We start from the raw sequence: 22,354 nt of genomic DNA, 5'->3' as shown, positions 1-22,354 counted from the left end.
TATAGGTAAAATATGTTAAAAACACAAGCAAAATAAACTGCACCGAAAAATTGTGCAATTTATTGTAAAACTGTGCAGTAAAGAAATACAATGTGAACAGGTGCTCTGATAATAAAACTGTTACTGCTAATACCTAATAATACCACAGCAGAGTGATACGCATAGTAATAATAAGTGTAATATTACCAGGTCGGATGCATCGCTCCCCGAGACGTCTGCCTCCTCTTGGTAAAGCCCCTCAGAAACATGATCGACAAAGGGGTTGTCTTCATATCCGGGGGCTGAGAGCACAAAACACGTATGAAGACATAAGAAGTAAATCAGGAAGACGCCCATCGCTGCCTGTCCAGGAACACAGCTCCGCTACACTGACTGCGCTGCAGGCTGCACCTTATGTGTCTGCCGAGCGACTGAGGAAACTAAGTCTGAAGAGAATCAGGAAAGTGAACGCCTTTTATAGAGACTGGAAGGAAAGAACAAGGAGGAGAAGAGACGGCGAGGAAATCTCCATAAAGTGTAACTCCTCTTTAAAGGAATATTGCAAAAGTATTGTGGAGCTACACTCCATACCTAATGAGGTTTTCCAGGATTTTTTACTGATGGCCTATCAGTGGCGTAGGGATCGCCATAGCAACCATAGCAGTGGCTATGGGGCCCTACGCCACTGGGGGCCCGTCCGGACCGCATAATTTTTTTTTTTTTTTTTTTTTATTAATACACACACTCACAGGCAGCCAGGCCCGACCGCCCGCCCAGTGTAGTGGGCGGGGCGTGGGCGGTCTGCGGCTCGGGCCTGGCTGGGGCCCTGGGGGAAGTAGGCTGTAGCCTGTAGCACTGCCGGCTGCCGCACAACTTAAGGAGTGTCTGGACTCTGGACTGGAGAACATGAGGTAGGCGGACGCGGTGGAGGGGGCCGGAACGGGGCCTATCCTCAGGATATCTGGATATCTGACACCCGGGACCCCCACGTCCTTCTCCGAGCTCACCAAGCACAGCACCATACATTGTATAGCAGCTGTTTTTGGAATCGCCCCATTCACGTCTATGGGGCTCAGCATCACCTACGTCGCATGACTGATGAACTTGTCACATGGACTAGAAAAAGCTGGAGAAGTCCGCGGCGCTACTGTCAGCACCACTGCCTTCTCAACCAGCTAAATCGACGGGGGAACCAGGTGTTGGACCCCACCGATCAGATACTGATGAGCTATCCAGGTAGGTCATCAACAAAAAGCTCTCGGAAAACGACTTTTAGTATATTGCGTAACTCCACATTATACATATATACAGCGCTGCCCATAATTATTCATACCCCTGGCAAATTTTTACTTAAAGTTACTTTTATTCAACCAGCAAGTAATTTTTTTGACGGGAAATGACATAGGTGTCTCCCAAAAGATAATAAGACGATGTACAAGAGGCAATATTGTGGGGAAAAACATTTCTCAGCTTTTATTTACATTTGAGCAAAAAATACAAGATGTTCCGCACTGTGGAAAATCTCAGAGGACGTGGTCGGAAGCCAAAAGTGACACCTGTGCTGGCCAGGAGGATAGTTAGAGAGGTGAAAAGGAATCCAAGGATCACCACCAAGGCCATCCTGGTGAATCTGGGCTCTGCTGGTGGCAATGTCTCAAGGAGGACAATCCAACGGACACTGCACAATGCAGACCAAGGAGGACGCCACTACTCCAGATAAGTCACACAAAAGCTCGCTTGGCCTTTGAAAAAGCTCCTCTGGACAAAGAAGAAGACTTCTGGTCTTCTGTGTTATGGTCAGATGAAACAAAAATTTAATTGTTTGGTCACAATGATGTTTCCTTCATTTGGCGTAAAAAAGGAGAAGCCGTCAACCCAGAGAACACCATCCCCACTGTCAAACATGGTGGTGGGAACCTAATGCTTTGGGGGTGTTTTTCAGCCAATGGACCAGGGAACCAAATCACAGTAAACGACACCATGAAAAAAGAGCAATACATGAGGATTCTCAACGACAACATCAGGCGTCTGCAGAGAAACCTGGCCTTGGGCACCAGTGGACATTTCAGCATGACAATGACCCAAAACACACAGCAAAAGTGGTGAAGAAATGGTTGGCAGACAACAACATAAACGGTTTGGAGCGGCCCAGCCAGAGTCCAGACTTGGATCCAATGGAGAATCTGTGGAGGGAGCTAAAGATCAGGGTGATGGCAAGAAGACCCTCCAACCTGAAAGATTTGGAGCTCATTGCTAAAGATGAATGGGCAAAAATACCTGTGGAGACCTGCAAAAAGCTGGTCTGCAATTATAGGAAGCGTTCGATTGCTGTAATAGCCAATAAAGGCTTTTCTATTGATTATTGAGAAGGGGATGAATAATTTTGGACACTTTTTGCTCAAATGTAAATAAAAGCTAAGAAATATTTTTTTAAGTCCAGACCTGCTGGGAGAGAGGAAGAGAGAGCTGCTTTATTAACAAGCCACCCAGAGAGCGGTTACATGGCGAATCCAGATACCGCACTCTATGAAATATTCACAAATACATGATGAGAAAACATCAAGGTTTTATTTTTATTTTCTTGCTCAACTTGATTTCTGTACAACCCTCAGCAATCAGCTCTAATCTGTGGGGTTTGGATTTCTCTGCAGCGCCCCCGCAGGGTAAATGAAGCATCACACAGTGTTTATTCAGATCAGCATTAGCTCCTGGAGAGCGAGACGCAATCTTCTAGGAGCCGTTACAGGAGGCAGAAAATGTGATTTATCCTAAGATCAGCAAAACAATCAGGTGAAAGCCAATAATGGTTTTGGAAATATCAAAAATATACCAGATAGATGGATCCTGTCCATGGATTCTATTGGAAGATCTTCATCAGGTTCTGAGGCGTCCCCTGCATCGTCATCCTGTATGATTTGGAAAAAGAAAAATGTAAGAGAATAAAATGATGATAAAAAAAAAACAAAATAAAATTCATGTTAATGCAAGAAAACAGAAGAGACACAGAAGACACAGAGCATTCATAAAAAACTAAAATTCTGCATGGACACTTATAACGGTGGTTGCTGGCTGTCGATGTTCTCACCGCCTCAGTCCTGGGCTCCGTGTTCGGGCGAGCACTGTCCTCCCTTGCTGCCTCTGTCATTGTCCGCGCCCGGTAGATGTGGTGATCTGTTGCCCGTGTCTTACCATTCACTGCCGTGGTCCTGGGCTTTGTCCTTGCAGGCATTGTCCATCCTAAAATCTGTTCCGTGGTTTCCTTCCAGCCCTGCACACTTCATGCCTTCCAGCCTGTTCCCTGTAGCACTTCCTTAACCCTCCTCTTATGTTAGCTTTCTGTTACTATCCATGATGTTAACGGGTCGGTTTTGACCCGTGTCTTAAATCAGCCATAAAATACCCTCTGAACAATTATTTATCATCCAATTTGTTTCTTACTTCCTGGATACCTTGAAAGGCTTCTTTATCCTTGAAAAGATTGGTTTTAATATTTTTGGTCTGACCCCTTAGACCTTTCTTTTGATAGCATACCTCTCATTTTCAAATTTAAAAAATGGTAAAATAAACCTCAATAGAATATAATAAGTAAATAAAAGGTTGTTATGTCACAAGAATGTTTCTGAGGAGTATTTGAACACATCTCTTAAATTTTTTTTTATTTTTTTTTTATTTTTTTTTATTTTAATAACATTAACTATAATAACATTGATGGTGTTAGGGTCAATTTTGACCCATATATATTTACTTCAAGAAAATAGCCAAAAGTCTTTTTTTTTTAACATAAAACGTTCTTAACATAAAACGTTCATAAACAATGAAAAGCAAGTAATAATACAAAATGTAGACTTGCAAGGTCAAACAACACACAATCAAGCAAGGCAAACCAATAGAAATCAAGTACTAGTTTCAAAGCATCTTTGTGCAAGAACTTGCATGTGTTTGTGTGGGTGTTTTTAGATGCATGTGTTGCAAAAGCTGACACTTTTAGCATGTTCTTTGCAGATATATTTTTTACAGTGGAGGCATAATGTGTGTGTCCTTCTGTCCTTATTGCTGGGGCAGACCTGACACCTCTTTCTTTTAGAATCAGATGGCATCACTGGAGTTGTGGCTGTGGCTGTGCTGGTTGATGTTGAGGCAAGGCTAGATGATGATGAGGATGCTGGCACTGATTCTCTTTGTGTTGTTGATGGTGTGGATGGAGTGCTTGATGAACTCTGCATCTGTCTGATCACGGCTGCAGCGATTGGATCTCGAGACACCTGTTTCCTTTGCTCAATGTGTGCCTTGACAAGGGAACTTCCTAGCTCCTCGAGAAATATTCTCCACTTGTTATTTTTTTTGGTGTTCCAACCTGGGTGGATGTGGGTCCATAACACAAATGCATTGTATGCAGACACATCTAGGATGTTAGAAAACACAGCCATCAGCCATCTTGACATAGCTGCCTCTTGACTTGTCCCAGAGACTATCAGTGGCCTCATTATAGGATCTGTACACTCCAGCAAGAAGAAGAACACCAATATAAGCATCTAGGCATTCCTCATTTATGTCATTCCACATGTTGCCATGGACTTTTTTTCCTTCAAGGTTTGTCATTGCAATGATCACTTTTTTTAGTGACAATGGCATGAACAGTTCAAAACATGTTTTGATGTCACTTACTCTCGTCACAGCAAGCCTTGTGATCCCAGGGGTCATTTTGATTACATCTGCAGCAGCTGCCCTGCCATGTAAGTCAGGAGGTTCTGAACTCCAACAGATCTTACCACTTTTGGATTTGAATGTTTCAGCAGGAACAGCAGCAGGTTCAGCACTGGTGGCCTCCTCATCAGACTCATCAGATGTGTCTGTGTATTCTGGTTGATACTCTACTTCATCTTCTGCCTCAGAAACCTGCTCATCCATATTGCTATGCTGCTCTGTGTCCTCTGCCTCATTTTCATCCAAGATATAATGCAGTATTTGGCTTCCTGTAAATCTTCTCACTCTTGCATGCTGCATATTGGAGATGATTACTCTGCAAGTCAGCAACTCTGAAATGTATTGGTCCTATGTTTCTTTACTTTATTTAGAGAAGCAGACAAGCAGGCAAAGAGATGGGCCCCTCCCTAACTACAGCTCACAGGGCTGAGAGGTGATTGGCTGTCAGTGTTACTAAGCAGAGAGAGTGTTTAGGATTTCAGTTTTGGCACTTATTAGTGTCCTATAATCCTATATTATAACTGGGTCAGAATTGACCCTAACACCATAAACGTCTTAATTTTCACCACAGTATTTTATAATTTAGTGAAAAGGATTATTTTTCTATTACATTGTTTAAATAGAGGTTCCTGACAAAGTAAAAAAATCCTGATGCAATAAACAAATTTATGTGATACTTATAGACATTCAAAACCTGAAAACGGGTCGGTTCTGACCCTAACATAAGAGGAGGGTTAAGGGCCGGCGCGCGTCTCTTCCTGTTCTTTAAGGCCTCTTTCACACGAGCGTGACGGATTGGCTACGGATGCGTTCAGTGAAACTCACACAATTTTGCAAGCAGGTTCAGTCAGTTTTGTCTGCAATTGTGTTCTGTTGTTCAGTTTTTTCCACGCGGGTGCAATGCGTTTTGATGCGTTTTTCACGCGCGTGATAAAAGACTGAAGGTTTACAAACAACATCTCTTAGCAACCATCAGTGAAATACGCATCGTACCCTCACTTGCTTCCGGATGCAATGCGTTTTTCACTGAAGCCCCATTCACTTCTATGCGCCAGGGCTGCGTGAAAAACGCAGAATATAGAACATGCTGAGTTTTTAACGCAACGCAGAACTGATGAGTGTAAAAAACCGCTCCTGTACACAGACCCATTGAAATAAATGGGTCTGGATTCAGTGCGGGCGCTATACGGTCACGTCACGCATTGCACCTGCGCAGAAAACTCGCTTGTGTGAAAGCGGTTTAAAGGTTTTGTACATGTGTCCTGTTTAACCAATCCCTGCCATCCTGCACCTATTTGGGTGGTCCGGTCCTCTTCCCAGGTGCATGAGCATCAAAGGTAAATTTGTCTGTGCTTGTGCTCTTGACGCGTGCTTGTCTTCTGGATTTTCCTACCTGTCTGATTCTTGCCTGCTGTCACGACGGGGAGTGGGGGAAACCCCCCACCGTGCGCTGTCAGAAGGTAAAGGGGATCAGCCTGGCCAAAAGGAGTAATAAGGGAGCAGGTCACCTCCTACTGCATCCCTAATCCTCTCCCTGACTCCTAACCGTATGAGCGGACCCCGATGGTAGGACGGCTCATACTCAGGATACCTAGAGACCCTAAGTCGCCCTGGTAATCCCTCACCAGGGAGCAGGGAAGAGACGACCTGTTCATCCCAGTCATGGAGGAACAGGAGTCTCTATCTGAGGCCAGGCTGCAAGGAGAGGGGAACACATACAGCTATAGAGATGGCAGGTAAGTGAGACCAGTAACACACCTACCTGCCACAGACACACTGACTGGAACCCGTGCACAAGTGCTGGTGTCCACACCAACATTAAAAGGATACAGCACACACCACACAGTAACCGAGGACATCCATAGCTGCAATAAACGTGAGACACCATAAAAACATCTATGACCAAAAGGGTGGCCCTCACTGGACAGATGGAATATGAAGACCAGGAGGATAGCTCCAGCATACACCATGGCTGGAGTACCCCCCAGCTTCAGGCATCCAGCAGAGTCTAAATAGCCCAAGCAGCCGCACACACATAAACCCAGTGTTAACAAAACACTAGGAAGGGAGTTAACCCTTCCAACACCAGACAAGAAAAGGAAGCAACTTAAAGGGGAAGTGCACACACAAGCATAGAAAGCTACACGTTGCCGCAGGCAACAACATACGTGGCAATCATGTCACGGCAATCACCCAGAAGGCCGAGACACTGCCACCGCATGCTCACACAGCAACACGTTGCCGCGGGCAACCGCAAGTGTAGCAACAGTGTCACAGCGCACACCGTAGGCCGTGACACCTGCTCCTTCTCGACTCTTCTGTGGATGACCCGGATTGCCTGACCTGTATCTGTGCCACCTGCCCTGACCCATTGCTTGCATGACTACGCCTCTGCCTACTGCTCGGTTCTGCTCTGTCACTCCTGGTTAAGACTCTGCCTGTTGACTACATCCGTACCTCTGGTACCTTGCTATGGTACCTCCTGGACCAGCTTCTTCGTGTGCCAAACCTCCTCAAGGGGCAGCAACTTGGTGTTCCCCTCGGAAAAATCTATCCTCACCATAAGGAATACTAAAGAATGATGGGTTCACTTACACAACGACCTTAGAGGAGGTTGGTCACGGGGCATAATGGGTCCACACCCGCTGGTTTGTGACAACATTTTTCTCACAACTGACAATGCATTTCAAAGCAAAAGCCATGCCATGAGGAGGAAAGAACTGCCTGTAGAGCTCAGAGACAGGATTGTGTGGAGGCTCAGATCTAGAGGAGGGAACAAAGACATTTGCACTGCACTGGAAGTTCCCAAGAGCACATTGGTCTCCATAATTCTTACATGGAAGAAGTTTGGAACAATCAGGACTCTTACTAGAGCTGCCGCCCCACCAAACTAAGTGGCTTGGTAAGAGAGCAAGAACCCAATGGTCCACCTGGCTGAGCTCCAAAGATCCTGTGTGCAGATGGGAGAAACTTCCAGAAGGTCAACCATCACTGCAGCCTCCACCAATCTGGGCTTTGTGGCAGAGCAGCTAGAAAGAAGCCTCTTCTCAGTAAAAGACACATGAAAGCCGCCTGGAGTTTTTAGAAAATCATCTAAAGGACCTCAGACTGTGAGGAACAAGATTCTCTGCTCTGATGGAACCAAGATGGAACTTTCTGACCTCAATTCTAAGGCCTCTTTCACAAGGGCGTCGCAGGTGAGGGCCGGATAGGATGCGGGTGAGTTCAGGGAAAATCGTTGCGTTCTTCAGTTTTTTCCGCATGAGTGCAATGCGTTTTGCAAAAAACTGAATGTTTGGTACCCAGACCCGAACCCGGACTTCTTCACTGAAGTTCGGGTTTGGGTTCGGTGTTCTGTTGATTTATTATTTTCCATTATAACATGGTTATAAAGGAAAATAATAGCATTCTTAATACAAAATGCTAACTAAAATGTCCATTAAGGGTTAAAAAATTATTTTAAAAAATTACTTACCTCATCCACTTGATCGCGCAGCCGTTATCCTCTTCTTTCTTCTTCTTGCAGGACCTGCAAACCACATGGTGAGCGCGATGACATCAGTGAAGGTCCTTTTGCAGGTGGTTTAAGAAGAACATCCACTGCGCCATCAAGTGGATGAGGTAAGTAATTTTTTTAAATTATTTTTTAACCCTTAATGGACATTTTACTGAGCATTCTGTATTAAGAATGCTATTATTTTCCCTTATAACCATGCTATAATGGAAAATAATAAAGTACAGTAAATGGGGTCCCGGGTCGCTCATCCCTCATCTCCTCAGCAACCATCCATGAAAATCGCATCACATCTGCACTTGCTTGCAGGTGCTTGCGATTTTAACGCAGCCCCATTCACTTCTATGGGGCCTGCGTTGCGTGAAAAACGCATAATATAGAACATGCTGCAATTTTCACGCAACGCACAAGTGATGCGTGAAAATCAACGCTCATCTGAACAGCTTCATTGAAGTGAATGGGTCAGGATTCGGTGCGGGTGCAATGCGTTCACCTCATGCATTGCACCCGCACGGAATTCTCGCCCGTGTGAAAGGGGCCTAAGCATCATATATGGAGGAGATCAGGCGCCGCTTATCACCTGCCCAATACCATTCCTACAGGGAAGCATGATTGTGGCGGCATCATGTCTGGAGGCGCCACTCATCACCTGCCCAATACCATCTGTACAGTGAAGCATGGTGGTGGAAGCATCATGTTAGGGGGGCAGGGAGACTGGTCAGGGTGGAGGGAAAGCTGAATGGAGCAAAGTCCAGAGATATTCTTAATGAGAACCTGATCCAGAGCTCCGGACCTTAGAAAAAGGTTCACCGTCCAACAAAACAATGACCCTAAGGACAGAACTAAGACAACACAGGAACAGATTAGGGCCAACTCTGGGAATGTCCTTGAGGGGCCCAGCCAGAGCCCTGACCCCAATGGAACATTCCTGAAGAGACCTGAAAATACCTGTCCACCGACGGCCCCCATCCAACCTGACAGAGGTGGAGAGGATCTGCAGAGAAGAACGGCCGAAAATCCCCAAATCCAGGAGTAAATCTTGTGGCATCATCTCCAAGAAGACTGGAGGCTGGAATCACTGCCAAAGGGGCTTCAGCTAAGTCCTATGTAAAGGGGCTGAAGACTTATGTCCTGAGTAAAGGGGCTGAAGATTATGTCCTGAGTAAAGGGGCTGAAGACTTATGTCAATGTAAGATTGTAGTTTTTCCTTTTCAGTAAATCAGTAAAGATTTCTCGCCTTCTGTTCTCTCGTCCTCATTATGGGGGAACTGACAGCACAAGGAGCGCGAGAACAGAATGTGTATTTCTATTTCTGATTATGCAACTGTTTATGTGTAATGTGCCTGGTTCACCAGCAGATGGCGGCAACAATGGCAGAGCTACAGGGACAGAGGATGGAACCCCTCTTTCCATTCTCTTCTCTCCCTCTAGGGAGGAGTTGACTTAGTTTCCTGAAGGTCAGTGGTGAGTCTAGCTTACCCCCTTCGAGGGGAAGGCTGTGTTCCAGCCAGCAGAGCACCCTCAGCTCTGCTGGACTTAAAGGCCCAAGCTACAAGCCTCAGGAGCCAGGGAGAGAAAGCTCCTCTGGATAAAGACAAAGACTCACCAGACTACAGAAAGTTAAGCACAGCAAAGGGAAAAGTTCCTATTTAATCCTATCAGGACAGCAGAGCCAGAGAGCATCTGATGTAGCAGAGCCGAGTGTGCTTCACTGCCAGAATTAATGCTAAAGCCTGCTGGTGTCCAAGACAAATTTGGAAGATTGTTCCCTGATGAAAGTTTATTCAAGTAAAGCTGTTGTTCAACATTATACCGGGTCTGGACTCCAATTTCTTTCTTCATCCCACCATTCAACTACCCCTGGATTTTGCTGCGCATGACAACGCCTGGGATTCCACCGTATCCAGGTAGGAGCACCGTGACAAGTGCACAGCCACATTTAAGGAAGATTAGGCCGCCAAACACCACTCTGGCATTCCTACCCTGGGTACCATCCATATCACTAAAAAGGGGGCCCTGCGCCCCTGTTAATTCCGGGCAACTGGCATCACGACAAACACTTATACCATCTAAAAGGGATCCCGTGGACGTTAACTCCCGTGCGCTGCAGAACCGCCTGTGTATTAGGCAGAGCCCAGACGGGCAGGTGTATATTTTGTTTTGTTGTGCTGGTGCTGGAACCTCACCTCACCCAGTGACGCTATAAGACCGCTTTCACACGTACGATACGGATTGGCTCAGGATGCGTTCAGTGAAACTCACACCATTTCACAAGCAAGTTCAGTCAGTTTTGTCTGCATTTGCGTTCAGTCTTTCAGTTTTTTCCGCGCGGGTGCAATCAGTTTTGATGCATTTTTCAAACAAAAAAAAACATGAAAGTAAAGAATAATATAATAAATAACGAAAAACTGAATAAAAATACTACATACAATAAATACTACTAATAATAAGGAATAATGATGACACTATATACAGTAATATCAATCACTGCAAATAAAGTACAATAATATTATATGTATAATATAAATAATAGGAATAATAAGTAATAAATATCATAAACATATGGAATAAATTAATAAACCATAAAAACAGAATAATAAATCTAATAATAATACTACTAGGGATGAGCGAACTTCATATTTGAAGTTCGAGTTAGTGTTCCGGTTGTGGTATAATGTGAATTGCGTTATGGATTCCGTTACCACGGACCATAACGCAATTCTATGACGGAATGCAGAACTGAATGCCTTAGAGGATTCACATTATACCACAACCTGAACACGAACTAGAACTTCGTCAAATCCGTGCAGTAATAACCACAAGCTACACGGCTTTTATAGGTAAAATATGTTAAAAACACAAGCAAAATAACCTGCTCCGAAAAAACGCTGCAATTTATTGTAAAACTGTGCAGTAAAGAAATACAATGTGAACAGGTGCTCTGATAATAAAACTGTTACTGCTAATACCTAATAATACCGCAGCAGAGTGATATGCATAGTAATAATAAGTGTAATATTACCAGGTCGGATGCATCGCTCCCCGAGTCGTCTGCCTCCTCTTGGTAAAGCCCCTCAGAAAGATGATCGACAAAGGGGTTGTCTTCATATCCGGGGGCTGAGAGCACAAAACACGTATGAAGACATAAGAAGTAAATCAGGAAGACGCCCATCGCTCCCTGTCCAGGAACACAGCTCCGCTACACTGACTGCGCTGCAGGCTGCACCTTATGTGTCTGCCGAGCGACTGAGGAAACTAAGTCTGAAGAGAATCAGGAAAGTGAACGCCTTTTATAGAGACTGGAAGGAAAGAACAAGGAGGAGAAGAGACGGCGAGGAAATCTCCATAAAGTGTAACTCCTCTTTAAAGGAATATTGCAAAAGTATTGTGGAGCTACACTCCATACCTAAAGAGGTTTTCCAGGATTTTTTACTGATGGCCTATCCTCAGGATATCTGATCGTGGGGGTCTGACACCCGGGACCCCCACTGCCTTCTCCGAGCTCACCAAGCACAGCACCATACATTGTATAGCAGCTGTTTTTGGAATCGCCCCATTCACGTCTATGGGGCTCAGCATCACCTACGCCGCATGACTGATGAACTTGTCACATGGACTAGAAAAAGCTGGAGAAGTCCGCGGCGCTACTGTCAGCACCACTGCCTTCTCAACCAGCTAAATCGACGGGGTAACCAGGTGTTGGACCCCCCACCGATCAGATACTGATGAGCTATCCAGGTAGGTCATCAACAAAAAGCTCTCGGAAAACCACTTTTAGTATATTGCGTAACTCCACATTATACATATATACAGCGCTGCCCATAATTATTCATACCCCTGGAAAATTTTGACTTAAAGTTACTTTTATTCAACCAGCAAGTAATTTTTTTGACGGGAAATGACATAGGTGTCTCCCAAAAGATAACAAGACGATGTACAAGAGGCATTATTGTGGGGAAAAAACATTTCTCAGCTTTTATTTACATTTGAGCAAAAAATACAAGATGTTCCGCACTGTGGAAAATCTCAGAGGACGTGGTCGGAAGCCAAAAGTGACACCTGTGCTGGCCAGGAGGATAGTTGGAGAGGTGAAAAAGAATCAAAGGATCACCACTAAGGCCATCCTGGTGAATCTGGGCTCTGCTGGTGGCAATGTCTCAAGGCAGACAATCCAACGGACTCTGCACACTGCAGACCAAGGAGGACGCCACTTCTCCAGATAAGGCACACAAAAGCTTGCTTGGCCTTTGCAGAAGCTCATCTGGACAAAGAAGAAGACTTGTGGTCTTCTGTGTTATGGTCAGATGAAACAAAAATTGAATTGTTTGGTCACAATGAGGTTTCCTTCATTTGGCGTAAAAAAGGAGAAGCCGTCAACCCAGAGAACACCATCCCCACTGTCAAACATGGTGGTGGGAACCTAATGCTTTGGGGGTGTTTTTCAGCCAATGGACCAGGGAACCAAATCACAGTAAACGGCACCATGAAAGAAGAGCAATACATGAGGATTCTCAACAACAACATCAGGCAGTCTGCAGAGAAACGTGGCCTTGGGCACCAGTGGACATTTCAGCATGACAATGACCCAAAACACACAGCAAAAGTGGTGAAGAAATGGTTGGCAGACAACAACATTAACGTTTTGGAGTGGCCCAGCCAGAGTCCAGACTTGGATCCAATTGAGAATCTGTGGAGGGAGCTAAAGATCAGGGTGATGGCAAGAAGACCCTCCAACCTGAAAGAAGAAGACCCTCCAACCTGAAAGATTTGGAGCTCATTGCTAAAGATGAATGGGCAAAAATACCTGTGGAGACCTGCAAAAAGCTGGTCTGCAATTATAGGAAGCATTCGATTGCTGTAATAGCCAATAAAGGCTTTTCTATTGATTATTGAGAAGGGGATGTATAATTTTGGACTGGAAACTTTTTGCTCAAATATAAATAAAAGCTAAGAAATATTTTTTTAAGTCCAGATCTGCTGGGAGAAAACATCAAGTTTTTATTTTTATTTTCTTGCTCAAATTTATTTCTGTACAACCCTCAGCAATCAGCTGTAATCTGTGGGGTTTGGATTTCTCTGCAGCGCCCCCGCAGGGTAAATGAAGCATCACACAGTGTTTATTCAGGTCAGCCATAGTTCCTGGAGAGCGAGACGCAATATTCTAGGAGCCGTTACAGGAGGCAGAAAATGTGATTTATCCTAAGATCAGCAAAACGATCAGGTGAAAGCCAATAATGGTTTTGGAAATATCAAAAATATACCAGATAGATGGATCATGTCCATGAATCCTATTGGAAGACCTTCATCAGGTTCTGAGGCGTCCCCTGCATCGTCATCCTGTATGATTTGGAAAAAGAAAAATGTAAGAGAATAAAATGATGATAAAAAACTAAACAAAATAAAATTCATGTTAATGCAAGAAAACAGAAGAGACACAGAAGACACAGAGCATTCATAAAAAACTAAAATTCTGCATGGACACTTATAACGGTGGTTGCTGGCTGTCGATGTTCTCACCGCCTCAGTCCTGGGCTCCGTGTTCGGGCGAGCACTGTCCTCCCTTGCTGCCTCTGTCATTGTCCGCGCCCGGTAGATGTGGTGATCTGTTGCCCGTGTCTTACCATTCACTGCCGCGGTCCTGGGCTTTGTCCTTGCAGGCATTGTCCATCCTGGAATCTGTTCCGTGGTTTCCTTCCAGCCCTGCACACTTCATGCCTTCCAGCCTGTTCCCTGTAGCACTTCCTTAAGGGCCGGCGCGCGCGTCTCTTCCTGTTCTTTAAGGCCCCTTTCACACGGGCGAGTATTCCGCGCGGATGCGATGCGTGAGTTGAACGCATTGCACCCGCACTGAATCCGGACCCATTCACTTCTATGGGGCTGTGCACATGAGCGGTGATTTTCACGCATCACTTGTGCGTTGCGTGAAAATCGCAGCATGCTCTAGATTTTGCGTTTTTTAATCAACGCAGGCCCCATAGAAGTGAATGGGGTTGCGTGAAAATCGCAAGCATCCGCAAGCAAGTGCGGATGCGGTGCGATTTTCACGCACGGTTGCTAGGAGACGATCGGGATGGAGACCCGATCATTATTATTTTCCCTTATAACATGGTTATAAGGGAAAAAAATAGCATTCTGAATACAGAATGCATAGTAAAACAGCGCTGGAGGGGTTAAAAAAAATAAAAATAATTTAACTCACCTTAGTCCACTTGATCGCGCTGCCGGCTTCTTGTCTGTCTCCTTCTTTGCTGAACAGGACCTGTGGTGACGTCACTCCGGTCATCACATGGTCCATCACATGATCTTTTACCATGGTGATGGATCATGTGATGGATCATGGGTACCAAACATGCGCGATTTTTCTCACGCGAGTGCAAAACACATTACAATGTTTTGCACTCACGCGGAAAAATTGCGCGTGTTCCCGCAACGCACCTGCACCTTTTTTCCGCAACGCCCGTCTGAAAGACGCCTAAGGCCTCTTTCACACGAGCGTGACGGATTGGCTACGGATGCGTTCAGTGAAACTCACACAATTTTGCAAGCAGGTTCAGTCAGTTTTGTCTGCAATTGTGTTCTGTTGTTCAGTCTTTTCCGCGCGGGTGCAATGCGTTTTGATGCGTTTTTCACGTGCGTGATAAAAGACTGAAGGTTTACAAAAAACATCTCTTAGCAACCATCAGTGAAATACGCATCGCACCCGCACTTGCTTCCGGATGCAATGCGTTTTTCACTGAAGCCCCATTCACTTCTATGGGCCAGGGCTGCGTGAAAAACGCAGAATATAGAACGTGCTGAGTTTTTAACGCAACGCAGAACTGATGAGTGTAAAAAAAACGCTCTTCTACACTGACCCATTGAAATAAATGGGTCTGGATTCAGTGCGGGTGCTATACGGTCACGTCATGCATTGCACCTGCGCAGAAAACTCGCTCGTGTGAAAGGGGCCTAAAGGTTTTGTACATGTGTCCTGTTTAACCAATCCCTGCCATCCTGCACCTCTTTGGGTGGTCCAGTCCTCTTCCCAGGTGCATGAACATCAAAGGTCTTTTGTGTCCTGCAAAGGTAAATTTGTTTGTGCTTGTGCTCTTGACGCGCGCTTGTCTTCTGGATTCCGCTACCTGTCTGATCCTTGCCTGCTCCTTCTCGACTCTTCTGTGGATGACCCGGATTGCCTGACCTGTATCTGTGCCACCTGCCCTGACCCATTGCTTGCATGACTACGCCTCTGCCTCATCCTCGGTTCTGCTCTGTCACTCCTGGTTAAGACTCTGACTGTTGACTACATCCGTACCTCTAGTACCTTGCTATGGTACCTCCTGGTCCACCTGGAGCAGCTTCTTCGTGTGCCAATCCTCCTCAAGGGGTAGCAACCTGGTGTTCCCCTCGGAAAAATCTATCCTCACCATAAGGAATGCTAAAGAATGATGGGTTCACTTACACAACGACCTTAGAAGAGGTTGGTCACGGGGCATAATGGGTCCACACCCGCTGGTTTGTGACAACATTTTTCTCACAACTGACAATGCATTTCAAAGCAATAGCCATGCCATGAGGGGGAAAGAACTGCCTGTAGAGCTCAGAGACAGTATCGTGTGGAGGCTCAGATCTAGAGAAGGGAACAAAGACATTTGCACTGCACTGGAAGTTGCCAAGAGCACATTGGTCTCCATAATTCTTACATGGAAGAAGTTTGGAACAATCAGGACTCTTACTAGATCTGCCGCCCCACCAAACTAAGTGGCTTGGTAAGAGAGCAAGAACCCAATGGTCCACCTGGCTGAGCTCCAAAGATCCTGTGTGCAGATGGGAGAAACTTCCAGAAGGTCAACCATCACTGCAGCCTCCACCAATCTGGGCTTTGTGGCAGAGCAGCTAGAAAGAAGCCTCTTCTCAGTAAAAGACACATGAAAGCCGCCTGGAGTTTTTAGAAAATCATCTAAAAGACCTCAGACTGTGAGAAACAAGATTCTCTGCTCTGATGGAACCAAGATGGAACTTTCTGACCTCAATTCTAAGGCCTCTTTCACAAGGGCGTCGCAGGTGAGAGCTGGATAGGATGCGGGTGCGTTCAGGGAGAATCGTTGCGTTCTTCAGTTTTTTCCGCACGAGTGCAATGCCTTTTGCACGCGCGTGATAAAAAAACTGAATGTTTGGTACCCAGACCCGAACCCGGACTTCTTCACTGAAGTTCGGGTTTGGGTTCGGTGTTCTGTTGATTTATTATTTTCCATTATAACAAGGTTATAAAGGAAAATAATAGCATTCTTAATACAAAATGGTAAGTAAAATGTCCATTAAGGGTTAAAAAAAAATATAAAAAAATTACTTACCTCATCCACTTGATCGTGCAGCCGTTATCCTCTTCTTTCTTCTTCTTGCAGGACCTGCAAACCACGTGGTGAGCGCGATGACGTCAGCGAAGGTCCTTTTGCAGGTGGTTTAAGAAGAACATCCATTGCGCCATCAAGTGGATGAGGTAAGTAATTTTTTTAAATTATTTTTTAACCCTTAATGGACATTTTACTGATCATTCTGTATTAAGAATGCTATTATTTCCCTTATAACCATGTTAAAGTACAGTAAATGGGGTCCCGGGTCGCTCATCCCTCATCTCCTTAGCAACCATCCATGAAAATCGCATCACATCTGCACTTGCTTGCATGTGCTTGCGATTTTAACGCAGCCCCATTCATTTCTATGGGGCCTGCGTTGCGTGACAAACGGAGAATATAGAACAAACTGCGATTTTCACGCAACGCACAAGTGATGCGTGAAAATCAACGCTCATCTGAACAGCTTCATTGAAGTGAATGGGTCAGGATTCGGTGCGGGTGCAATGCGTTCACCTCACGCATTGCACCCGCACTGAATTCTCGCCCGTGTGAAAGGAGCCTAAGCATCATATCTGGAGGAGACCAGGCGCCGCTCATCACCTGCCCAATATCATCCCTACAGTGAAGCATGGTGGTGGAAGCATCATGTCTGGAGAATACCAGGCGCCGCTCATCACCTGCCCAATACGATTCCTACAGTGAAGCATGGTGGTGGCAGTATCATGTCTGGAGGAACCTAGGCGCCGCTCATCACCTGCCCAATACCATCTGTACAGTGAAGCATGGTGGTGGAAGCATCATGTTAGGGGGGGCAGGGAGACTGGTCAGGGTGGAGGGAAAGATGAATGGAGCAAAGTCCAGAGATATTCTTAATGAGAACCTGATCCAGAACTCTGGACCTTAGAAAAAGGTTCACCGTCCAACAAAACAATGACCCTAAGGACAGAACCAAGACAGCACAGGAACAGCTTAGGGACAACTCTGGGAATGTCCTTGAGGGGCCCAGCCAGAGCCCTGACCCCAATGGAACATCTCTGGAGAGACCTGAAAATGGCTGTCCACTGACGGCCCCCATCCAACCTGACAGAAGTGGAAAGGATCTGCAGAGAAGAACGGCCGAAAATCCCCAAATCCAGGAGTAAATCTTGTGGCATCCTCTCCAAGAAGACTGGAGGCTGGAATCACTGCCAAAGGGGCTGAAGACTTATGTCCTGAGTAAAGGGGCTGAAGTGTGAGATTGTGAAACAGCTATTTCTGCATAATGTCTGTACTTAAACTGTCATTTCCCATTCCGGGCACTAGAGGCCACTGTTTTGCAGCTACAGCCAGCACACTCTGAGATTTGAATATGCTGCTGCCTGTGAGTGAACCAGGAAGTGTTGATCTGGCATGGTGGAAGGATTGTGCTGTGAGGGACTGAATCCGATTCCATCCTGGCTTGCAGATGTCCGGCAGTTAATGGACACTCAGAAGAAGGAGAGTAGCTGTTATACCCTGACTGAATCCAGCTCTTTTGAAAGAGAGGTTGTCCCAGAAAGACCAGTTCAGTGTGTGGACAGAAGGCCTCATCATCAAGCAAGGCCGCACGGTTGCAGAGAAGTTGGTGGCCATCACTGGTAGGCTGCATCCTCGGGCCCAGAACGGACGCAGGTCAGTACACCTGGTTACTGATTGTAATATATTGTGTGGCGCCTGAAGTAACAGAGACTAGCCTAGGCCTCGCATTAGTTAGTTAGTCACTATTATATCGTTTGCTAGGCTTTACTGTACTGGACTGCAGCGCAGTTATTAACTTGCAGGCTCTGCTGCGTCTGCCACCGGCTTGGGGTGTTCTCTGTAGCGGCACAGCACGACGTGCAGGCTCTGCTGTGTCCGCCATCGGCTAGGCCTGTCCAGTGGGCCGGGACATTGACTGTGGGTCCGGCATATAGCGTTTTCTATGCCTGTTTGTATTGTTTTGGTTATGCTTGTATTATTACTTTTTGCCTAAGTAAAGTTTCTGTTCGTACATATTAAGCTGGTGTCAGTGTCGTTTTCCTTGTCGGTGACTTCGCTGTATCCTGGGGAGGCCACCCTGGTACACGGCTTACAACTTGGCGTAGTCGGCAGGATACATCGACCGTTATGGACGGGAACTCAGCGGGAGATTGTCCCCCGGCGCCAGTGGATCAGGACCCAGCCCAGGGTGCACAGGCGCAAGTCCTGCTTGCCCCCAACAATATGGCTACCCCAGTAGGATACATCCCTGTAGGGGCACTGCTGCGTTATCTTCCAAAGAGGTGGAGAGAATCTGCAGAGAAGAACGGACGAAAATCCCCAAATCCAGGAGTAAACCTTGTAACAGGGGCGTAGCTATAGGGGGTGCAGAGGTAGCAGTCGCTACCGGGCCCAAGAGCCTAAGGGGGCCCAAAGACCCTTGTGCCACATAAGACACTGGCATTATAGAAAGTGCATACTGGTCAATTTACACCTCTGGCTGGAGGGAAGGGGTTAGGTCAAGAATTTGGCATGAGGGGGTGCCCTTTCAATGTTTGCCTCAGGCAGCAGGAAGGCTATGTGCTCCCCTGCCCCTTGCCAACAAGCACTGAGGGACGGGGGCCTAAGCTGAACTCTTGCACCAGGGCCCATGAGCTTTTAGCTACACCCCTGCCTTGTAGCATCATCTCCAAGAAGACTGGAGACTCGAATCACTGCCAAAGGGGCTTCAGCTAAGTCCTAAGTAAAGGGGCTGAAGACTTATGTCCTGAGTAAAGGGGCTGAAGACTTATGTCCTGAGTAAAGGGGCTGAAGACTTATGTCCTGAGTAAAGGGGCTGAAGACTTATGTCCCGAGTAGAGGGGCTGAAGACTTATGTCCTGAGTAAAGGGGCTGAAGACTTATGTCCCGAGTAAAGGGGCTGAAGACTTATGTCAATGTAAGATTGTAGTTTTTCCTTTTCAGTAAATCAGTAAAGATTTCTCGTCTTCTGTTCTCTCTTTCTCATTATGGGGGAACTGACAGCACAAGGAGCGCGCGAACAGAATGTGTATTGCTATTTATTATTATGCAACTGTTTATGTGTAATGTGCCTGGTTCACCAGCAGATGGCGGCATTAATGGCAGAGCTACAGGGACAGAGGATGGAACCCCTCTTTCCATTCTCTTCTCTCCCTCTAGGGAGGAGTTGACTTAGTTTCCTGAAGTTCAGTGGTGAGTCCAGCTTACCCCCTTCGAGGGGAAGGCTGTGTTCCAGCCAGCAGAGCACCCTCAGCTCTGCTGGACTTAGAGGCCCAAGCTACAAGCCTCAGGAGCCAGGAAGAGAAAGCTCCTCTGGATAAAGACAAAGACAGACCAGACTACAGAAAGTTAAGCACAGCAAAGGAAAAAGTTCCTATTTAATCCTATCAGGACAGCAGAGCCAGAGAGCATCTGATGTAGCAGAGCCGAGTGTGCTTCACTGCCAGAATTAATGCTAAAGCCTGCTGGTAACAAAGACAAATTTGGAAGATTGTTCCCTGATGAAAGTTTATTCAAGTAAAGCTGTTGTTAAACATTATACCGGGTCTGGACTCCAATTTCTTTCTTCATCCCACCATTCAACTACCCCTTGATTTTGCTGCGCATGACAACGCCTGGGATTCCACCGTATCCAGGTAGGAGCACCGTGACAAGTGCACAGCCACATTTAAGGGAGATTAGGCCCCCCAACACCACTCTGGCATTCCTACCCTGGGTACCATCCACATCACTAAAAAGGGGGCCCTGCGCCCCTGTTGCTTCCGGGCAACTGGCATCATGACAAACACTTATACCATCTAAAAGGGATACCATGGTGGTTAACTCCCGTGCGCTGCAGAACCGCCTGTGTATTTGGCAGAGCCCAGACGGGCAGGTGTATATTTTGTTTTGTTGTGCTGGTGCTGGAACCTCACCTCACCCAGTGACGCTATAAGACCGCTTTCACACGTACGATACGGATTGGCTCAGGATGCGTTCAGTGAAACTCACACCATTTCACAAGCAAGTTCAGTCAGTTTTGTCTGCATTTGCGTTCAGTCTTTCAGTTTTTTCCGCGCGGGTGCAATCAGTTTTGATGCATTTTTCAAACAAAAAAAAACATGAAAGTAAAGAATAATATAATAAATAATGAAAAACTGAATAAAAATACTACATACAATAAATACTACTAATAATAGGGAATAATGATGACACTATATACAGTAATATCAATCACTGCAAATAAAGTACAATAATATTATATGTATAATAGTAATAATAGTAATAATAAGTAATAAATATCATAAACATATGGAATAAATTAATAAACCATAAAAACTGAATAATAAATCTAATAATACTACTACTAGGGATGAGCGAACTTCATATTTTGAAGTTCGAGTTAGTGTTCGGGTTGTGGTATAATGTGAATTGCGTTATGGATTCTGTTACCACGGACCATAACGCAATTCTATGACGGAATGCAGAACTGAATGCCTTAGAGGATTCACATTATACCACAACCTGAACACGAACTAGAACTTCGTCAAATCCGTGCAGTAATAACCACAAGCTACACGGCTTTTATAGGTAAAATATGTTAAAAAAACAAGCAAAATAACCTGCACCGAAAAAACGCTGCAATTTATTGTAAAACTGTGCAGTAAAGAAATACAATGTGAACAGGTGCTCTGATAATAAAACTGTTACTGCTAATACCTAATAATACCACAGCAGAGTGATACGCATAGTAATAATAAGTGTAATATTACCAGGTCGGGTTCATCGCTCCCCGAGACGTCTGCCTCCTCTTGGTAAAGCCCCTCAGAAACATGATCGACAAAGGGGTCGTCTTCATATCCGGGGGCTGAGAGCACAAAACACGTATGAAGACATAAGAAGTAAATCAGGAAGACGCCCATCGCTCCCTGTCCAGGAACACAGCTCCGCTACACTGACTGCGCTGCAGGCTGCACCTTATGTGTCTGCCGAGCGACTGAGGAAACTAAGTCTGAAGAGAATCAGGAAAGTGAACGCCTTTTATAGAGACTGGAAGGAAGGAACAAGGAGGAGAAGAGACGGCGAGGAAATCTCCATAAAGTGTAACTCCTCTTTAAAGGAATATTGCAAAAGTATTGTGGAGCTACACTCCATACCTAAAGAGGTTTTCCAGGATTTTTTACTGATGGCCTATCCTCAGGATATCTGATCGTGGGGGTCTGACACCCGGGACCCCCACGGCCTTCTCCGAGCTCACCAAGCACAGCACCGTACATTGTATAGCAGCTGTTTTTGGAATCGCCCCATTCACGTCTATGGGGCTCAGCATCACCTACGCCGCATGACTGATGAACTTGTCACATGGACTAGAAAAAGCTGGAGAAGTCCGCGGCGCTACTGTCAGCACCACTGCCTTCTCAACCAGCTAAATCGACGGGGGAACCAGGTGTTGGACCCCCACAGATCAGATACTAATGAGCTATCCAGGTAGGTCATCAACAAAAACTCCACATTATACATATATACAGTGCTGCCCATAATTATTCATACCCCTGGAAAATTTTGACTTAGTTACTTTTATTCAACCAGCAAGTAATTTTTTTGACGGGAAATGACATAGGTGTCTCCCAAAAGATAACAAGACGATGTACAAGAGGCATTATTGTGGGGAAAAACATTTCTCAGCTTTTATTTACATTTGAGCAAAAAATACAAGATGTTCCGCACTGTGGAAAATCTCAGAGGACGCGGTCGGAAGCCAAAAGTGACACCTGTGCTGGCCAGGAGGATAGTTAGAGAGGTGAAAAGGAATCCAAGGATCACCACCAAGGCCATCCTGGTGAAT

The 22,354-nt window shown here is 45.7% G+C and overlaps 1 protein-coding gene across 2 annotated transcripts in view; it reads right to left on the bottom strand.

Moving 5' to 3' along the window:
* Nucleotides 1-22,354, bottom strand: part of LOC121000817 (coiled-coil domain-containing protein 1-like) — a 111,941-nt gene that overhangs the window by 11,251 nt on the left and 78,336 nt on the right. For both annotated transcript variants that reach the window (XM_040431487.1, XM_040431486.1), the window contains exons 10-11: nt 2,810-2,885; nt 187-281 (exon numbers count right to left, since the gene is read on the bottom strand). In XM_040431487.1, coding sequence (XP_040287421.1) covers nt 187-281; nt 2,810-2,885 — 171 coding nt within the window. The remainder of the gene's footprint in view (nt 1-186; nt 282-2,809; nt 2,886-22,354) is intronic.

Source organism: Bufo bufo, chromosome 5, assembly GCF_905171765.1.
Source record: "Bufo bufo chromosome 5, aBufBuf1.1, whole genome shotgun sequence".
NCBI lineage: Eukaryota > Metazoa > Chordata > Amphibia > Anura > Bufonidae > Bufo > Bufo bufo.
The sequence above is the reverse complement of the archived record's forward strand: the minus strand, read 5'-3'. Positions and strand labels throughout refer to the sequence as shown.